The 18280-nt window shown below is 35.8% G+C and overlaps 1 protein-coding gene across 2 annotated transcripts in view; it reads left to right on the top strand.

The window, feature by feature from the left end:
- The window catches only part of LOC114047028 (putative ATP-dependent RNA helicase TDRD12), an 82168-nt gene that overhangs the window by 38885 nt on the left and 25003 nt on the right, over nt 1-18280 (top strand). For both annotated transcript variants that reach the window (XM_027867688.1, XM_027867687.1), the window contains exons 10-16: nt 8708-8784; nt 10220-10297; nt 11342-11402; nt 11731-11835; nt 15145-15330; nt 16832-16988; nt 17533-17660. In XM_027867688.1, the coding sequence (XP_027723489.1) occupies nt 8708-8784; nt 10220-10297; nt 11342-11402; nt 11731-11835; nt 15145-15330; nt 16832-16988; nt 17533-17660 (792 nt within the window). The remainder of the gene's footprint in view (nt 1-8707; nt 8785-10219; nt 10298-11341; nt 11403-11730; nt 11836-15144; nt 15331-16831; nt 16989-17532; nt 17661-18280) is intronic.

Here is an 18280-nt window from a genome sequence, read left to right as displayed (position 1 = left end):
CTAACAATGTTCCTTTGACCCAGCAGAACTTTTCCCAATAAGAAAGAATTATACAGGGTGTCCCGAAAATCTTACGCAGTTTTAAGCTGTAATAGCAAAACATAGCAACTCTTTTTATAGTAGAAAAAATTAGAAACTAAGTGGGTACCCATTAGTCAAGGAATCGCTGGACTGTCGCATATGAACATAAGGGAATATTATTGCTATGTGGCAGCTTTAATAGCTTAAAATGGCAGTAAGATTTTTGAGACCCCCTGTATTTAAACAAAAATAACTAACAAATTGGCCATGTCTGATAATGTGATGTATTCCATATCTATAGTCTTGTCTATTGAAAGAATAAAGTGTGTTTCACTTTTAGTCCTCCAGAGTGAAAATTAGTCAGTGCATTGCTCAGAGTTCTGTACTATGCCAATGTTTCCCTTTAGGTGATTGTGGTCACTGTGTGACCTGTTCTCTTAGTTCTTTTTATTTCACTCTACATCTGTACATACCAGTCTTTCTAAATTCTCTGAATTCTTCATAGCCATCATTTTTTAGGGTACAGTAATACTCTTATGTTCATATACTGTAGTTCAGCTGTTCCTCAAATGATGGGCACCCACTTGGTTTCTAGTTTTTTTTCTACTATAAAAAGTAGTGTTGTGTTTCTAAATTGTACTATGTGCCAACTTTTAACAACATAGCATAGCTCCACATATAATTTCTTATTTATGGAATAGCAATATAATCCTAAATTTTAAAATGCTCTAGTGAATCCAGATGTAGGCAGTGAAATTCCCAGTAATGCCAGAGTTATAGTAATGTTAATATCCCCAAAATTAGCCTTTCAGCAACTAAAATTATTTTTTGGCTCTGCAATTTGGTGATACCTGGAATTTGCTTCTCTTTACCACTCCAGCCCATCCTACTGCTGTTAAAATGATTTTAATTTTCCTCGAGCACAGATATTACCATGTGACTCCCCTACTCAACCAACTACAGCATTTTTCTGATGCCCCCAGGATAAATATAAACTCTTCTGTTAAGCTTTTTTTTTTTTTTTTTTTTTTTAACGTAGACAGTTGGGGTTAAGTGACTTGCCCAGGATCACACAGCTAGTAAGTGTCAAGTGTTTGGTCTGAGGCCGGATTTGAACTCAGGTCCTCCTGACTTCAGGGCTAGTGCTCTATCCACTGCGCCACCTAGCTGCCCCCTGTTAAGCTTTTTAAGACCATTACAACCTGGTCCCAACTTCCCTTTTCAGCCTCATTGGACATTATTCCCTTCATGCACTATACACACAGTCAAATTGGTCTTTCTGTTCCTGACAAGACTGCTCCATCTCCTGTTGCAATGCTTTTGCATTGGCCAGCCCACATGTTGAGAATCCCCTTCTTTCTTACCTCTTCCTCATAGAGTCTCTTTTCCTTTAAGATGCAGTTTCAGACCTTATCTTCTGTGGAAAGCCTCTCCCAATCCTTCCAACTGCTAGAGCCCTTCCGCCAAACTGCCTTGTGTTTAGCTATGTTGTATAATTTTATACTTATTCATTTTCAACTTAAATGTTCTATGCACTTTTATATTTACTTATCTTCCGTATTAGAATGTAAGCTCATTGTCAATATGAACTCATTCATTCTTTTTACATATATATATCTAGCACCTATCACAGTGACTTGCAGTTGGTGGCACTTAAGGAGTACTTGCTGATTAATTGAATCTAAAGTGGAACATTATTCCATTTGTACTTGAGCAACCAGTTCCTTCTGGTCTGAATAAAGTCCTAATTAGTCATTTCCTTCCTTGCTCTTTCTACCTTTTGAAATGGCAGCTAGGTGGTACAGTGGATAGAGTGTTAGGAAGACTTCTCTTTCTGAGTTCAAATTTGGCTTCAGACACCTACTAGCTGGGTAAATCATTTAACCCTGTTTGCCTCAGTTTCCTCATCTGTAAAATGAGTGGGAGAAGGAAATAGCAAAACACTCCATTATCTTTGCCAAGAAAGCCCCAAATGAGGTCATAGAATCAGACACAACTGAAAAATGACTGAACAACAAAAACAAACCTTTTGAAAAATAAAATCATTCTTAAACCATGTCTAAAATTCATCAACCATTTTCTGTTTTTGGAAAAGAGTGCTTCAGCAGACATTGGCTTCATTGAAGTGGCCCCTAACACTACTGTGTCATCCCTATGTGCCAGGTTTATGATCTCTTTTGCTTATTTCATGGCCTTTTCTCAAACCTGATCTTTCTTGCCATTTTTGCAGCCTCTGACAACATTTACCACCTTCTCCTCACTGGGTTTTCATGTTGATTTTAACTGGTTTTCTACCTGCCTGTCTGACCTTTCAAAGTCACCTTTTCTGGCTAATCATCCCTGTCATGTCTTCACTATGGGCTTTGTCCTGGATACCCTTATTGCCTCTTTCTACCCTCTTTCAGTAACCTCATCAGCTTCTATAGGTTTAATTGTCATCTCTATGTTGATGACTTCCCAGTCTTTGATTCCAATCCTGGTCTCTCCACCAGTCTCCAGTCCTACATCACTACCAGTTCATTGGACATTATCAACTGGATGTCTCATAGGCAGCTTTAACTAAATATAATGAAAATGGAATTCCTGGGGGTGGAGCCAAGGTGGTAGAAAAAAGGCAAGAACTTAGTGGAGCTCTCTCAAATTTACCTCCAAACAACTTTTAAGTCAAGCCTCGAAATGAATAGTGGAGTAACAGAACCCACAAAAGGACAGGGTGAAACATTTTTCCAGACCAAGATAACTTAGAAGGATTGTAGAAAAGGTCTGCTTCACTTGGGTAAAAGGGGAGCGCAGCCCAGTGCAGGTAGTATTGGGGCAAGCCTGCAGGAGACCCCTAGAGCCAGTGCAGATCAGCAACCAAGATCCCACAGTCCTGGCTCAGGCCAGTGGCACAACAGGTAAGCATCCAGGCCCAGATCCCCAGCACAGCATGCCAGTGGCCAGGCCCCTGACCCCCAATGCAAGAAGCTTGGAACAGTGCCCCTAGCACCCCAGGAGTAGAGCTCAACTTTAAAAGTCATGAAATAGGCTGGAAAATGAGAGAGAAAAAGAAACAAAAACCCTGAAAGCTATGATGACAACAGGGAAAATCAAAACACCAACTCAGAAGAGGATAATAACGTCAAAATGCCTACATGCAGAGCCTCAGAGAGACATATGAATTGGTCTTCCCTGAAAAGACCACCTGAAAGAGCTGAAACAGGATTTTAAAAATCAAATAAGACAGATAGAAGAAAAATTGGGGAAAGAAACATGAAAGCTATGCAAGAGAATCATGAAAAAAAGTCAACAGCTTGGTAAAGGAATCACAAAAAATGAAAAAGGTGTACAAAAATTCACTGAAGAAAACAATTCCTTAGTAGAATTGGCTAAATGGAAAAGCAGCTACAAAAATCAACTGAAGAAAACAACTTCCCTTTTTTTTTTGGTGAAAACAACTTTTTAAAAGTACAGTTGGTCAAATGGAAAAAGAGGTACAAAAGCTAACTGAAAATAAATCCTTGAAAATTAGAATTGGACAAGTGGAAGCTAATGACTCTATAAGATATCTAGAATCAAACAAAATCAAAGAATGAAAAAAAATAGAAGAAAAAACATTAGAGAAAACAACTGACACATATAAATCCAGGACAGATAATTTAAGAATTATTGAACTACCTGAAAGCCATGACTAAAAAAAAAAAAAAAAAAGCACCTGGACAGCAACTTTCAAGAAATTATCAAGGAAAAATGGCCTGATGTCCTTGAACCAGAGGGCAAAAAAGTAATTGAAAGAATACACCAATCACCTCTTGAAAGAGATCCCAAAAAGAAAAGTCCTGGGAATATTATAGCCAAATTCCAGAACTCTGAGGTCAAGGAGAAAATAGTGCAAGCAGCCAGAAAGAAACAATTCATATATTGAAGAACTGTAGTTAGGATTACACAGGATTTAGTAGTTTCTACATTAAAGGATTGAAGGGCTTGGAATTGGATATTCTGGAAGCCAAAGGAGCTTGGATTACAACCAAGAATCAACTATCCAACAAAAACTGAGCATAAATCCTTCAGTGGAAAAAATGGATATTCGGTGAAATAGGGGACTTTCAAACATTTCTAATGAAAAGACCAGAACTAAGTAGAAAATTTGGCTTTCAAATACAAGACTCAAGAGAAGCATTAAAAGGTAAACAGGAAAGAAAAAAAGATATTCAGTAAGGTTAAATTGTTTACATCCCTACATGACAAGATGATAGTGGTAACTCTTAAGAACTGTATCTCTGTTAGGGCAGTTAGAAGGAATATACACAGACAGAGACATAAACAGACTTTGATGGGTTAATATTAAAAAAATTAAGGAGTGAGAAAGAGGATTGCACTGGGAGAAGAGAGAACAGAAAGGTAGAATGAGGTAAATTATATCACATAAAGAGACCTGAAAGACCTATTACAGCTATCTATAGTCATATAAAAATGCTCTAAATCACTGTTGACTAAACAAATGCAAATTAAAACAACTCTGAGGTTTCACCTCACACTTATCAGATTGCCTATTATGACAGTAAAGGAAAATAATAAATGTCGGAGGGGATATTAAAAAATTGGGATACTAATGCACTTTTGGTGGAGTAGTGAACTGATTCAGCCATTCTGGAGAGCAATTTGGAACTATGCCAAAAGGGTTATAACACTGTTCATACTCTTTGATCCAGCTACTAGGTCTGTATCCTGAAGAGATTTTTTAAAAAGGGGGTAAGGGCATATTTGTACAAAAATTTTATAGCAGCTCTTTTTGGTGGCCAAGAATTGGAAATTGAGGGGATGCCCATCAGTTGGGGAATGGTTGAACAAGTTGTGGTATATGAATGTAATGGAATATTATTGTACTATAAGAAATGAGCAGATGAGTTTCAGAAAAACATGGAAAGACATATGTGAACTAATGCCAAGTGAAGTAAGCAGAACCAGGAGAACATTGTACATGGTAATAGCAATACTATATGATGGTCAACTGTGAATAACTTTGGTATTCTCAGCAATACAATGATCTAAGACAATTCCAAAGGACTCATGATGAAAAATGCTGTCCACCTCCAGAGAAAGAAATGGTGGAGTCTGAATGCAGATAGAAGCATACTATTTTTCACATTCTGTATTTTTTTCATGTTTTTTTCCCTTTGGTTCTGTGTCTTTTTTCACAACATGACTAATAGTGTAATATGTTTTGCATGATTGAACATGGATAACCTATATCAGATTGCTTACTATCTCAGGAAGAGGGGAGGTGAAGAAGGGAGAGAGAAAATTTGGAACTCAAAATTTAAAAAAAAAAAGAGTGTCTTTACACATAACTGGGGAAAAATAAAATTATTTTTGAAAAATAGAATTCCCTATTTCCCCCCAAAACCTATCCCTCTTCCCTATTTCTATTGAGTTCTATTGAATTCTATGACTATTCTTCCCAGTTATCCAGAATTACAACCTTGGGGGTCATCCTCATCTTCACACTTTCTCACCCTACATATCCAATCAAGTCTTGCCAAGTCTTGTCATTTCTTTATCTCTTGCATGTGTCCCCTCTCTCTATTCATATAGTTATTGCCGTAGTTAAGACCTTGAGAAGCCTTAGGAGGCATCAAATTCAGCCTAAGTATTTAATCTACAATACTGTTGACAAGTTGCCATCTGACTTCTGCCTGAAGACCTCCAGTGAAGGGGACAGTCCAGTATTTCTTGAGACATCCCATCCTACTTGTGGGAAATTCTAATTGTTAGGAAGTTTTTCCTTATATTGAATAGGAAGCTATTGTCTGCAACTTTTACTCATTGTTCTTGGGTTCTATCTTCTAAGACCAAGCTGCCCACATTAGTCCTGAACATACTGGAAGAAAGCTATCATGTATTCTCTAAATCTGTTCTCCAATTTAAGTATCTTACTTCCTTCAACCCATCCTTGTATGATATGGTATACATTGCTCTCACCATCCTGGTTACCCTCCAGCTTGCTATTTTTCTTCTTAAAATGGAATATTCAGAACCAATTAAAAGTATCCCAATACTATTGAAAAATAAAATCATCCTTAAATCATGTCTAGATTCTAACCAAGAAGGAATACCCCAGAAATAGCATCTCTCATTATTTATCATCTTCCTTTCAGTGAATCCTGCTATCATTATCTTTTTTTATTACCATGTTACACTATTGATTCATACTGAGTTTAAAAGCCACAAAAAATGCTCCAGTGTTTTTCCATATGAACACCTATAAGTTTCATCTAATCAAAGCACTTCTAGAATTTCATCTAAGCATGCTTTACAATGTGTTTTAAACTATTTTTCTTAGTGCTTGCTTATGATCAGATTATGGTAAAAAAAAAACAACTTAAATTTGGGAATAGGGAGAGATTGTTCAGAATTTATCTAGCTTGCTTGGATTTGATTTTTCAAATCAAACGATGGACTTTGAATGCCAAACAGCATTTTGTATTTGATCCTGGAGGAGGTAGGTCAGACCTATGTTTTAGGAATAGAATATGAATTGGAGTTGGAATATGGATGGAATATGGAGGAGAGAGTTGAGGCAGGCAGAACCTCCCTCTCCCCGCTACCCAAGCAGGCTATTGCTGTATTCCAGACAGAAAGTGAGGAGAGCCTGCACCTGGTCATGTCAGAAGAGAAGAGGACATATATGAGAGATGTGGCAAAGAAGAAATCAGCATGCATTGGCAACAAATTGGATGTGGAAAGTGAGAGATATTGAGCATTTAACATTGTTAAGCATCCTGCCCTTCTGGATTCCCTTTCCAGACACTTTTTATGTTTTAATAGATCACTGTTGTGGCTCTTCTACTGTCTTACTCATCTTTCATCAACTTTGTAGGATCATCATCTACATCCCATCCCTATGTGTGTATGTACCCCAGGGCTCTGTCCTGGGCTGCTTTTCCTTATTTTATCATCTCCAGTAATAGTACTTTCCATAGATCCAATTGTTACCTTAATGCATATCTCTTCCAGAGCTACATATTTTAGCCCACACTTTTCTCCTGAACTCCAGTCTGGCATTTCCACCTGGATGTCACACAAGCATCCCCAAATCAGTATTTCTAAAATACAACTGATTATCTTTCCCTTTAAATCTTACCCTTTCTCCTAACTGTTCTTCCAGTCACCCTGGTTCATAACCTAGGAGTCATCCTTGACTCTTTACGCTCACTTTTGTAGCTAATCAGCGCCAATGCTTGTTGCTTTACCTCCACAGCATTTCTCCCAACCACCCTTTTCTGTCTACCCACCCCACAATTACCCTAGTTCAGGCCCTCACCATTTACACCAGGACTATTACAGTAGCATCCTAATTGATCACCCTGCATCCTCTTTTTTTTTTTCCAATTCATTCTCTACACAGCTGCCAACTACAAGTCTGACCAGGTCATTTCCCTGCTTTAATTTCATTGGTTTCCTGTTGCCTCTAGGATAAAACACAAACTCCTCCGTAAAGCCCTGCAAACTGTCTAGCCTGTCATTTCAGACTAATTACACACTATTCCCTTTTCTACACTTTGTTCCATTCACATGACCTACTTGATAATAGAATATAAGTTCCTTGAGGTGAGTTCTTTGACTTTTAAATTTGTATTCCCAGTGCCTAGGGCCCGACTTCCAGTGCAAGTGATTTCCAGTGCAACTAGTTGGGTGCTAGTGAACTAGGGACTGGCTTTGAAATACCTCTGAAACTACAGAGTTTGTAATCTCTGCCTTCAGGAAGCTTTAATCAATTTGTTCAACTAAGACAACTGAGAGTTATTAAGCACTTTCTGTGTTCCAGGCCCTGGGATTAGTGCTAGGAATACAAATACTGACTAAAAAGACAGTCTCTGCCTTCAGGGAGTTTATTTTTTAATGGGGAAAGACCACACAAAAAAAGGGGGGTAATTTTCTGGCCAGGGGCACAGTGCCTAAGTGCAGAAAGTCAGAAGCACAGCCAAGAGGTGACTGAAGGCTGGCTAGCCTGAGCCCCTCCACAAAATGGAAGCTCTAAGGAGAATTCACCAGTGGCAGAGAAGGGCTTGTATAACGGGAATATTCTTTCACCCCATCTACTCAGTCGCTTGCCACATCTTGTGACTTCACCCTTCCCACCATCACTTATGTCCTCCCCCGTCTCTTCACTTAAATCACAAGCAGTGTAGTTCAGGCCTTGAAGATGACTTCTTACCTCGCCAATTGCTATACTACTTGACTTCCCAGATCCCTGTACTTTTGACTGTCCTCACCCCTCTCCCATCTTACCCTTGAATCCACTCTGCCTCTGGGAATCCAGGCTGTGGTAGGGTCACTTTTGTCTTACCTTGCCTGGAAGCACATCACCTTCTGGCTATTTACAAACCATGTTGCCTCCTCTCTATCGCACCTTTTTGTGTTGTCTTCTCCACTTAGGATGGAGCTGGAGGGAAAGGGGCTGTCTTGCTTACTTATATCTGTATTCCCTGTCACTTAGCACAGTGCCTGACCCATAGTAAATATTTTCTCATTTATCATAAAAAACCTGTTTAATATGTGAAAATAAATTTTGAGTGATTTTAAAACCTCTGGTGTTTGAACAGAAGATATTCTAGTAGCATGAAATATTTACTAGGATTTTCCTTAACGGTGTATATACTTAGGAATCCAAATGTTTTTGAAAATGTTTTTGTTTTTTGTACAGACTGTCGCAACTTCAGCATATTGTCCTAAAAAAGGAGGCATAACTATTTATGCTGAGCCAGATGTACAGGCAGAAAGGTACGATTGAGAATTCAGCAAAGTTGCTTATGGAACTAAATTTAGCTATCTTAATCTCATAAGAGGTACAGGATAACTCTACAGGAAATTGTCCTGATTTTCAAAAAGGCTAAAGGGTGTATTTTAGTAACTGTGCAGCAAAACAAATGACAAAGTCTCTTAAGTAATCTAGACAATAAGTCTATTAAACAGATTTGAAATTAGTTGAATATTAGTTAATGGCTTTAAATGTAGTGGACTCTTTAGTTTTTATTTAAGGTTTGCAAAATGGCCCTGGGCTTGACCCTATCCTCAGCAATGTTTTTATCAGTGCCTTTGATGAACACACCATTGGGTTCCTTATTAAATTTGTAGATGGATAGAGCAGCAAAGGATAATAAATATGATAAAAGATAGAATCCAGATTTTCAAATTTGGCAGTCTGGAACTACATGTTAAAACCAGGAAGATGAAACAGAATAATTATAAAAGATATGTAAATTCTTAAACTAGGACTTCAAAATGTAATTCAACAAAAGTTTGTACAAATAGGTATTGAGAGTGATTATAAAAATGAATGTGGTTTCTACGGCTCCCCTCCATTTTAGGGGTAGACAGGGGTAGGGAGCAGATGATGAGAGACTAATAACTATAATATAAGCTAAATGTTATAAAAGAGGTGTAGACAGAATACTCATGGGAACATAGTACAGGGTGTCACATAGAAATCACTTAATAAATGCTTGTTGATTGTTGATCTGTTTTGACAACAGTTAATGTCAAAGAAGTGAAAGTTTTCATTTGACCACAGACTTTTACCTGAGTCAGTATTTTATGGCAGTTATTTTTTAAAGTGAGCATAATCTTAAATTCTGTTAATAAAAGTAAAACATTCATATCATGGGACATAGACTTAATTCCTATCTTGTTATGTCCAATGCTGGTTTAGTGTGTTACCATAAGAGAGATATATAGATGATGCTGAGTCCAAAAGATGACAGAGATGGTGAGGGATTGGTCTAGAAACCATATCATGCAGGAAAAAGTGGTAGAAGCGAAGACCGTTTACCCTAGAGAAGACATGTGGGTGAATAATTATAATGCATCACTTGTGAGAGAAGTAAATACAAATTGGGAGAGATCCCATAGGGTCAAATGTAGCCAGCAAAGGCTACATGATGGAAGTGGCATTTAAGCTAGGCCTGGAAAGATGGAGGAACATTTCTTGGCAGACATTTTGGAGGCCACTGCAGGAATTTCTACAACAGTATAAAAGATGGCCTAAAGGTAGGAAATCCTGGGACACTTTAGAGAAGTAGTCACAGCCCAATTTAGACAGTGTCAGTTTTATCAGATAAATGAGGTGGTGACATATTCTTTAAAAAGCTATTTTCAATGTTTTTGACATGTTTATTTATAACATGTTCTCATAAGAACTTTCTTTTAAAATTTCTAGTTCATGTCAGAAGTTAAATGAAAAACAATTCAAATTGACATCAAAGAAGAAATATGATGAAAAAAATGGCTGTGTGAAGTAAGGAATTTTCTGTAGTGATTAGAAAGTAATAATGGCATGAAAACTTGAATTTGGCACATAATTTCACACTGAGAATCAACTCTACATTTCTGTTGGAAGCAATAATACCATATACAGCATATGTAATAATTTTGATTGCATCTTTTTCCTGTGGTCAGGCCTTTTTTCTCCTGATTTGTTTTAAGTTCTGTTTCATGTTTCTGAAGTTCTTTAGTAGTAAGTAGTCATGAGTTGTTTCTGATTATAATAGAAGAATGTGCCAAAAGGAGCAGTTGTAAAAATGTTCATCAATTGTAGCTTATTTGCTGGTGACTGAATTTTTTCAGAAGTAGTATTACATGTTAATTTTTGATATTGATTTCTGTGGTTGTTGGATTTTTACTTTTTCCTCCAAATTGTTTAGAGTAAAAAAGAATTGATCACAAAGATAAATTTCACTGCTTATATTATCTAAAGGCTCTCCTCTGGTGAAGTTAATTCCTCATAATTTGGAGCTGTAGATAACATCTTTCAGATTAACAAAGCACTGATTTCAAAATGATTTTTAATACAGTTTGCCTTTTGAGAATAGCTAAGTTTTTTCCATGAAAAAGACAGTTTTACATGCATTTTTATCAATTACCCAGATATAAAAAGCACCTTAATGCAGGTTAGCTGCAATTTGATGATGCACTTTTGTTTGATTAAGGATCCAGTTGTGGGCTAGAGGGTGAATATATCCATGTCATGATGTGGGCTCCTTAAGAATAAACTCTGTGCTTTTTTCGTTAACTGACAGAGGTCCAAGGTCCCTACAGAAATTAATTGTTTGTCTGACAGTGTAGTAATTTACCCTCCTTTGCCTCATTTTTCACATCTATAAAAGAAGGAAATAAACTATATAATCTTTAAGGACCCTTTCACCTCCAAAAAGTCTATAATTCTTGGTCTGCTTTATGACATAAAGACCATTTTTGAATGCCATTTAGCTGGTATTAAAATAATTGAATTGAAAACACAAAAAATATTCTTAAATTGTCATTTTGACTTACTATTTTACAGGTTGCTGCAGTTTTTAAATCCTGATCCTTTGAAAACTGATGGAATCCATGACATACAGCAGGTATTCCAAGGCCTCAGAATGCAATGAAAATATTTTTTGCATATGTTTATATTACCATCACTTCTCTGCTTTTAGATCTGAGAATGTGGGGGAAGGTATTACAGTTTTAGAAGGGTGGATGGTTATCAAATGTTCCACCCAAAAGGTCCAGAGGTCCACCTTTCTCCTTTGTTGAGCAGTAATATAAACTTCATTGATTGAAGCAATTTTTCACCTATGTGTTGGTAAATGTATCCATGATGTTGAAAAAACTTGCGTGTCTTTTGTGCATCTTCATTTGTGGTCATCTTTAAAAACAGTTAATAATCAATTTTGCTTACTTCATCAGTTGCAGAAATCAAAGTCTAGCATTCCGCAACCTTCTGTTGTTCTTCGAAATAAAATTGAACCCTGTTCATTTGAAACTGCACCGCTTTCAGTGGGTTTAAAAAAGGTAAATATATTATCTTTAAAACACGTGGCAATTATATGTTGAAGATATATACATACATACATACATTGATATATATAATTGAAGTGTGATGGTCTTTAGTTCTTTAGATGGCATTAGTATGGCTTTTTTTTACATGATTAATTTTTCATTCCATTAATGCTTTTTATTGCAGAGCCATTGTAAGTGTTCCTAAGAGGAAATGCTTTTTAAACCTTAAATTATATATGTGTGAGAAGAGTTGTTATTTTTTTGAGTATGCATAAGCAGCGATCTTCACAGGGAAGAATGAGTTAGCTAGAAGGCAGATCAAGAGCTGCAGAACTTTTCTCTCTGTTCAGCTCTGAGGAGTCTTTTATGTTTGAGTAGACTAGAATTAAAGTGTGTTTACTGTTAAGTGTGTGGAAAGTCTCTGAGACAGAAATTGACACAGGTTTTTCTCCTTGACCTCAGAGAAATTTCCTAGCCTGATTGACCTCTTCCTGCTTTTCTTTCCTGAGCTATAAAGACAAGCAGAAAACTATAGTTCACTCCCTAAGAAAAGACGGGATAGATGGTGTGGGACAAAGCAAATTAAGACCCTAAGGAACCTGAGTTATTTCTTTATTCTGATAAAAGTATCCAACTAAGTAAAAACTCACCTGCATGATGAGCCTCTTATTTAACACAGAGGAAGTTTTATGCAGAAGTGGTTTGAGTTTGAGATGCCTTTTGAGAGAAAGTGTAAGGTGCTAGAAAAAAGTATAGTTAAACAAGTTCACCTTCAGCATTAGTTGTGTGATCATGGGCAAATTGCTTCACCTGAGTCTCAGTTTCTTCATCTATTTAATGAGGAAAATAATATTTACATTATGCAGTAAGGATAATATATGCACTGTCTATTTCACAGGGTAGTTGAGAGAGAAGAAATTTAACAGAATACCATATTAATGTGAATTAATATTACTCTTACATAATAAAAGATTCAGAATGAGTCTGCTACTTCAGCATTGAAGAAATAGTATAGTTAGATTAAAATATGTATTGATTGTTGAACCTTAAGGTGAAAAGGTTATTTCTAACATCCTCTGGGAACAAAATTTCATTTAACAAAGTCCCGGCCTTAGCAATGGTTGACAGTGGGTCTTACATTTGTCACTTTGTAGCCATGTGACCTTGAGCAAATCAATTAAATTTTCAGCCTCATTTCCCTGTATGAAATAAGGCATTAATATCCACCTCCAGGGTTGTCATAAGGAAAACACTTTGTAAACCTTAAAGTACTGTAGAAATGAGACATACTTATTATTATTCCCAGCCTGAAATAGCCTGGTCACCAGAGAACATTCCCCATGTTTTAACCATATGGCTTCATCACCAGACTGATCACTGACCCCAGCGAGTGGTATGAACATACTCCATATTAGTAGGCAACAGTTGCTCAGCAAACAAACAAGTTCTTTCCGTATCCTAGGTTGTAATTAGTCTGAGTTGGATAACTTGATCTCATTGAAGATCTCCAGGTACCCTTTTTACTATGGGCTTTCATTTCATTGTAATTTTCCCATTTTCACTTTGAGAAGAGCATTCTTTGTAACAGAGAAAAACCTAAGCAAATTAAGACTTAAGTAGTTTTGGCTATTCTAGATGGTTGCATCCATTTCCAGTAGGAGCCCTATTCCTTCTTAGGTCTGGAGCCCAATATAGCTTTTTAAAAGCACTTTTGTTTTTTTTACAGTTTTTTTAAAAATATAAATGGAATATTGTACTTAATTATATTTAGTGAAAAGTGGTAGCTTTCTAGATGTCAGCTGAATATGAAGTTATGAGTAATTTAGTTTTTTGTTGTGGTAGATTTGAATACTTAATGATTGTCCTTTGAGAATCCCTATTGAAATAAAAGTCCAGAGTTCAGTGTTGCTATGAGAGTGGCAGACCCCTTCTTTGCTAAAACTATTGGTGTCATTGAAGTATTTGGGAATCTCATAGTCAAAAAGCCATCAGAGGCATGGTATATATAGTAGTTTTTCCATTCCATCCAAGCCTGCCCTTTTGGCTTTGGTAGCTATCAAATACCCAGTGGTAGAAAAACTTGGGCAATCCAATCCAGTAAATTAAGTTTTGTTTCTAGTACAGAATTTCTCTTGGTTACAATGCAAGTTTATTTCTTATAATTTGAGATAAAGTTAGAGGGATTGGCTCATCTTTCAGAATACAGTCACTTAGTTCAGGTTGTCATACCTTCTTTCCTAATACCTTAGTGATTGTTGGTGAGATTTCTGGTATTAATATCTACTTTCATGACAATGAATGATTTGGAAAATCATATACATTCATGTAATAGCTGAGATTATTTTCTTCTTATTTGCAAATTGATAGTTTTCTGGATTTTTTTTTCTTAGAGTTGTGGCTTTCCTAGTATAGTTTCTGAGATTTGTAGTATTGAGTATCAGTTTTCTTTTAAACATCCTAGGGAATTCTAATTGTGACGGTTCAAACAGACTTATCTTGCCCTTATTTTTAAGATGCATTATGCTGCAGCTGAAGTAGAACATTTTGAACTGTGATGGCAATCCAGTTTAATTATGAAGGATGACAGAGGAATGATATAGATGATGTTATACACTAAAATATAAATCTCAAATTAACTCTCATTCATATTAACAAATTGAAGTTCATTTTTACAAGTATGTAATTTGAAAATATGTTATGTAATTAATTGAACAAATAAATGTAATACAATAAACAAATATGTAATTTTGCAAATATGTAATTAGTGTAAGAGCAATGGTGATGATTTATGTTTTCAGCCAAAAAGTAGAGCTTTTGAATTGGGCAGAATATTCTTCATAAGTTATTTTTTTTAAAGGAATATAGAGCTGAAAAGATCTTTTAAGGTCATCTAGTCTAATTCTCCCATTTTACTAGTGAGAAAACTCAAGCTTAGAAGGTTGAATAATTTGTTAAAGGTCATATAGGGAGGAACAGAGACAGGACAAAACTGACCTAGAACGGGTTGTTTTCTTAGACTTCGCTGACGCCCTTAAAATGTCTCTTTTACACGAAATGCTGGAACATATGTTAAGATGACCAAATCTAGCCATTTTATCTAATCTTTTTTTCAAAAAGAATAAATTTTTTAGCCAAAATTTCCCTTTCAGTCCCTTTGTTAAACTTGAAAAAAAATGTATGTCCTCCTAAATTCTCTGTTCCTAAATTCATGTCTTTTCCGAACCTTTATGATATTGAAATATTTAAAGAGGAAGTAAAAAGTATTTACCAGTACTATATCTTTTTTGTTTCATTAAATTTGTTTTTATTTTTCTTTTCTAGACACTTAGAAAGAATAAATTTCTAGAACCCAGTCACACTGAATCTTATTGCTGGCCACCAATAGCTCGTGGATGTGATGTGGTTGTCATATCTCATCATGGAAATGATCCTCTCTTATATATTCCACCAGTGCTTACATTTTTGCAAACAGGGGGCTGCTACAAATCATTACCAAGTAGAAATGGAGTAAGTTGAAAACTTTTTGTTTCACAGTAAAAAAATTTAAATTTATATTTTAAAATTCAGGTTTAGGGTTTTCATAAAGCCCCAAGTTGAACCCAAACAAACCTAGCTTCCTCTGTCCAAAACTTCATCTTTCACTCTTGACTACATTCTTACTTTTTCTTTTCTCCACTGATAAACATCTTCACTAAGCATCTGCTTTGCCAGTGGAATTTTAGCTTTTGGTAGCCTAAGATGTCATGGAATTGAAAGTTAGTAGGAAAGAAGAAGAGGAAAGATGTGGTGATAAGAACAGGGTGTGGGCCTAGGTGATAAGGAAAGAGGATGGAAGGGTTGAAAGATTTTGGAGGCTATCACAGAGAGAAGGTGAATTGGTGTGCCTCCTAAAAAGGTCATGAAGGCCCTACTTTAGTTCCTCATCCTGTATGGAGGGTGACCCTTGGTTCCAAGGACTATGCCATTAGAATCCAAGGTTTGAGTGCTACTAATCTATAAAGTCTCAAGATAGAGGCCCAGCATTGCACAAGAGTGTCATCCACAGGTAAGCCCAGGGAAGTTCAGAGAGGTTCATCTCACTGTGACAGTTACAGGGTCAGGGATTTTTAAGATACAACTTTTCAGTAGTGTTGCAGTTAGCATCAATAGTGGGAATCCAAAGTTTTGAAAGGGTGCCATTAAGGAATGGAGAAGCTTGGTGGGCAACAGTAACAAAGTTATAGTTGGCATTATGTAAAATAAGTAATTTACTACTATTTGGTAGCAAATTATATTTTGTCAAGAATTGGAAAGATTGAAACAATCTTTTCTTAAGATTTGTTACTTTTTTAATGATATCATTGCTTCAGATGCCTCCATTATGATTTTCCTGGGGTTGAGTCTTTCTTAATCTTTTCCTAGTAAATGTGTGGCAAAATTATTTTAGCCTTTGGGGACATTTACAGTGGGGTTTGACTAGGGGAGAGGGTATTGGAAGGAGCTCATTTCTGGCTTTTGATCAGAGGTTTGGGATAGGGAAAATGCAGCAAGAAGGTAATTTACTCCTTGGGGAGCTACATTAACATCAGGCTCCTTTTAACAGTACCATTTGGTTTCCTATCATTATTACTTCTGAATAGTTATCTTAGAAGTTTGTGTGTTAATGCAATTTCTAAACTACACTTAAAAGAGGCATAGATATAGTGGGAAAACACAGGACTAACAGTCAGATCTGGCTTGATTCCGTGTCTGCTGTAATCTCTGTAGCCTTGAATATATCAGTGTACTCTACCCCTTTGGGTCTCCACTTCTTCCATCTGTAAAATGAGAAGTTTGGATTATGGGATCTTTCAGGTCCCTTTAAATTCTGTGTTCGTTTGAATCTCGTTTATTACAGAAAGTTGTTCAGATGCTAGATTTGTGTTAGTTCAATGTATGTAACTTCTAAATTTTCTTTTCTGATGCATAAATATATTCTTTTAAATTTTAATCCAAAATTATATGAAATACTTCTTTTTTGTCTTTTCAGCCATTAGCAGTAATTGTATGCCCTGGATGGAAAAAAGCGCAGCACATTTTTGAATTATTAGAAGAGTATGGTAGAGGTTCTAGGCCTCTTCATCCCATGTTGTTAATAATTGGACTTAACAAAGAAGAAGCTCAAAATATGAAGTTTCAGAGGGGATGTAAGCATATTTAATGGAAAATAATGGAGACTTTGGTTGTTCACGTAAGAGAAAAATAACATGGTGTTAAGTGTAGGTTTATGTAGGAAAAATATTTGGCACAAAGCTAAGGTAATGTATCTTTGTGTTTTTCTTGATTTTATTCCTGAACCTTTTGATAGAGTCTTTTTTAGACTATACATATAAATTATACATATAAACTAAATCAAAAAAGAAAGAGTTAATCACAAAGTTCATTCCATTTAAAAAAAAAGTTCATTCCATTCCATTGACGTGAATATAATCAAGTCTCCACATATAAAAAGCTAGCCTGCATAATTTGGTTTTAGCTTAAATCTGTAACACTATAACACTTTGAAGTTGACAACTAAATATTTTTGTGATTTTTTTTCTCAAATATACCAATTTGCTTTAAAAAAAAAACTAACAAAAAGAAATCATTCCTAAAATCTGCAGCAGTTCTGTAATATATCAGTTATGGAGATGTTTGAAAAATCTGCGGAAAAGATGAATTATATTAATCACTTTTTCTTCTAAAATACAGGCGAGGTGATTATAACAACACCCCATAGTCTCTTGAGACTTCTGAAGTATCATAGCTTGTTATTTCTTAGACTCTGTCACCTTATTTTTGATGAAGTTGAAGTATTGTTCTTCGAAGCTGGTGAGCAAGTAAGTACATTTCGTACTCAGATACCATTGTTTTGTTCACTCTGATTTTGTTCACTCAGCATTTTAGTTCTGACAAGGCTTAGAACATAAATATCTAGTTGAGAAAGGATGAATGTGTTCCAAATCATCTTTATTCTCTAAGTCTACCATTGGCAGAAAGACTGCTTCTGTCTTAGAACAATGCCTTGCATTTAGTAGGTGTTTATTAAATTTTCTAATTGAAGAATATTTGCCTGACAATACATTCTCTGTTTTTGTTCCTCCCATTTAAAATTTAATAGTTGTGTACCAACAAGGTTTTCTGAATCAATGTTGCAATCTTTAATACTCTGGTCATTACAGAGTTGCTGTTCCTTTGTATCTTAGTCTTTATGTATATTACTGTAGTAGAATTAGATATTACTGAAAGATTGTGAGTGATTTGGCAGGACCACAGTATGTAGAGATCCCAAACATTAATAGAAAACCTATTTCAAGGTAGTCCTAGAGACTAATTCTGCAAGAAAAAAAATAGATGTAATCTGAGTTAAAATTTTTACATGCTTGTGTATGTTTGTCAGGTAGCATCAGTTTTCTAAGGCATATTTCATTAAATCAAATAACCTAAATAAAATAATTGT

Source organism: Vombatus ursinus, unplaced genomic scaffold (assembly GCF_900497805.2).
Source record: "Vombatus ursinus unplaced genomic scaffold, bare-nosed wombat genome assembly UNPS02014786.1, whole genome shotgun sequence".
In the NCBI taxonomy this organism is placed as follows: Eukaryota; Metazoa; Chordata; class Mammalia; order Diprotodontia; family Vombatidae; genus Vombatus; species Vombatus ursinus.
This window is presented reverse-complemented; position numbering and strand designations above follow the sequence as displayed.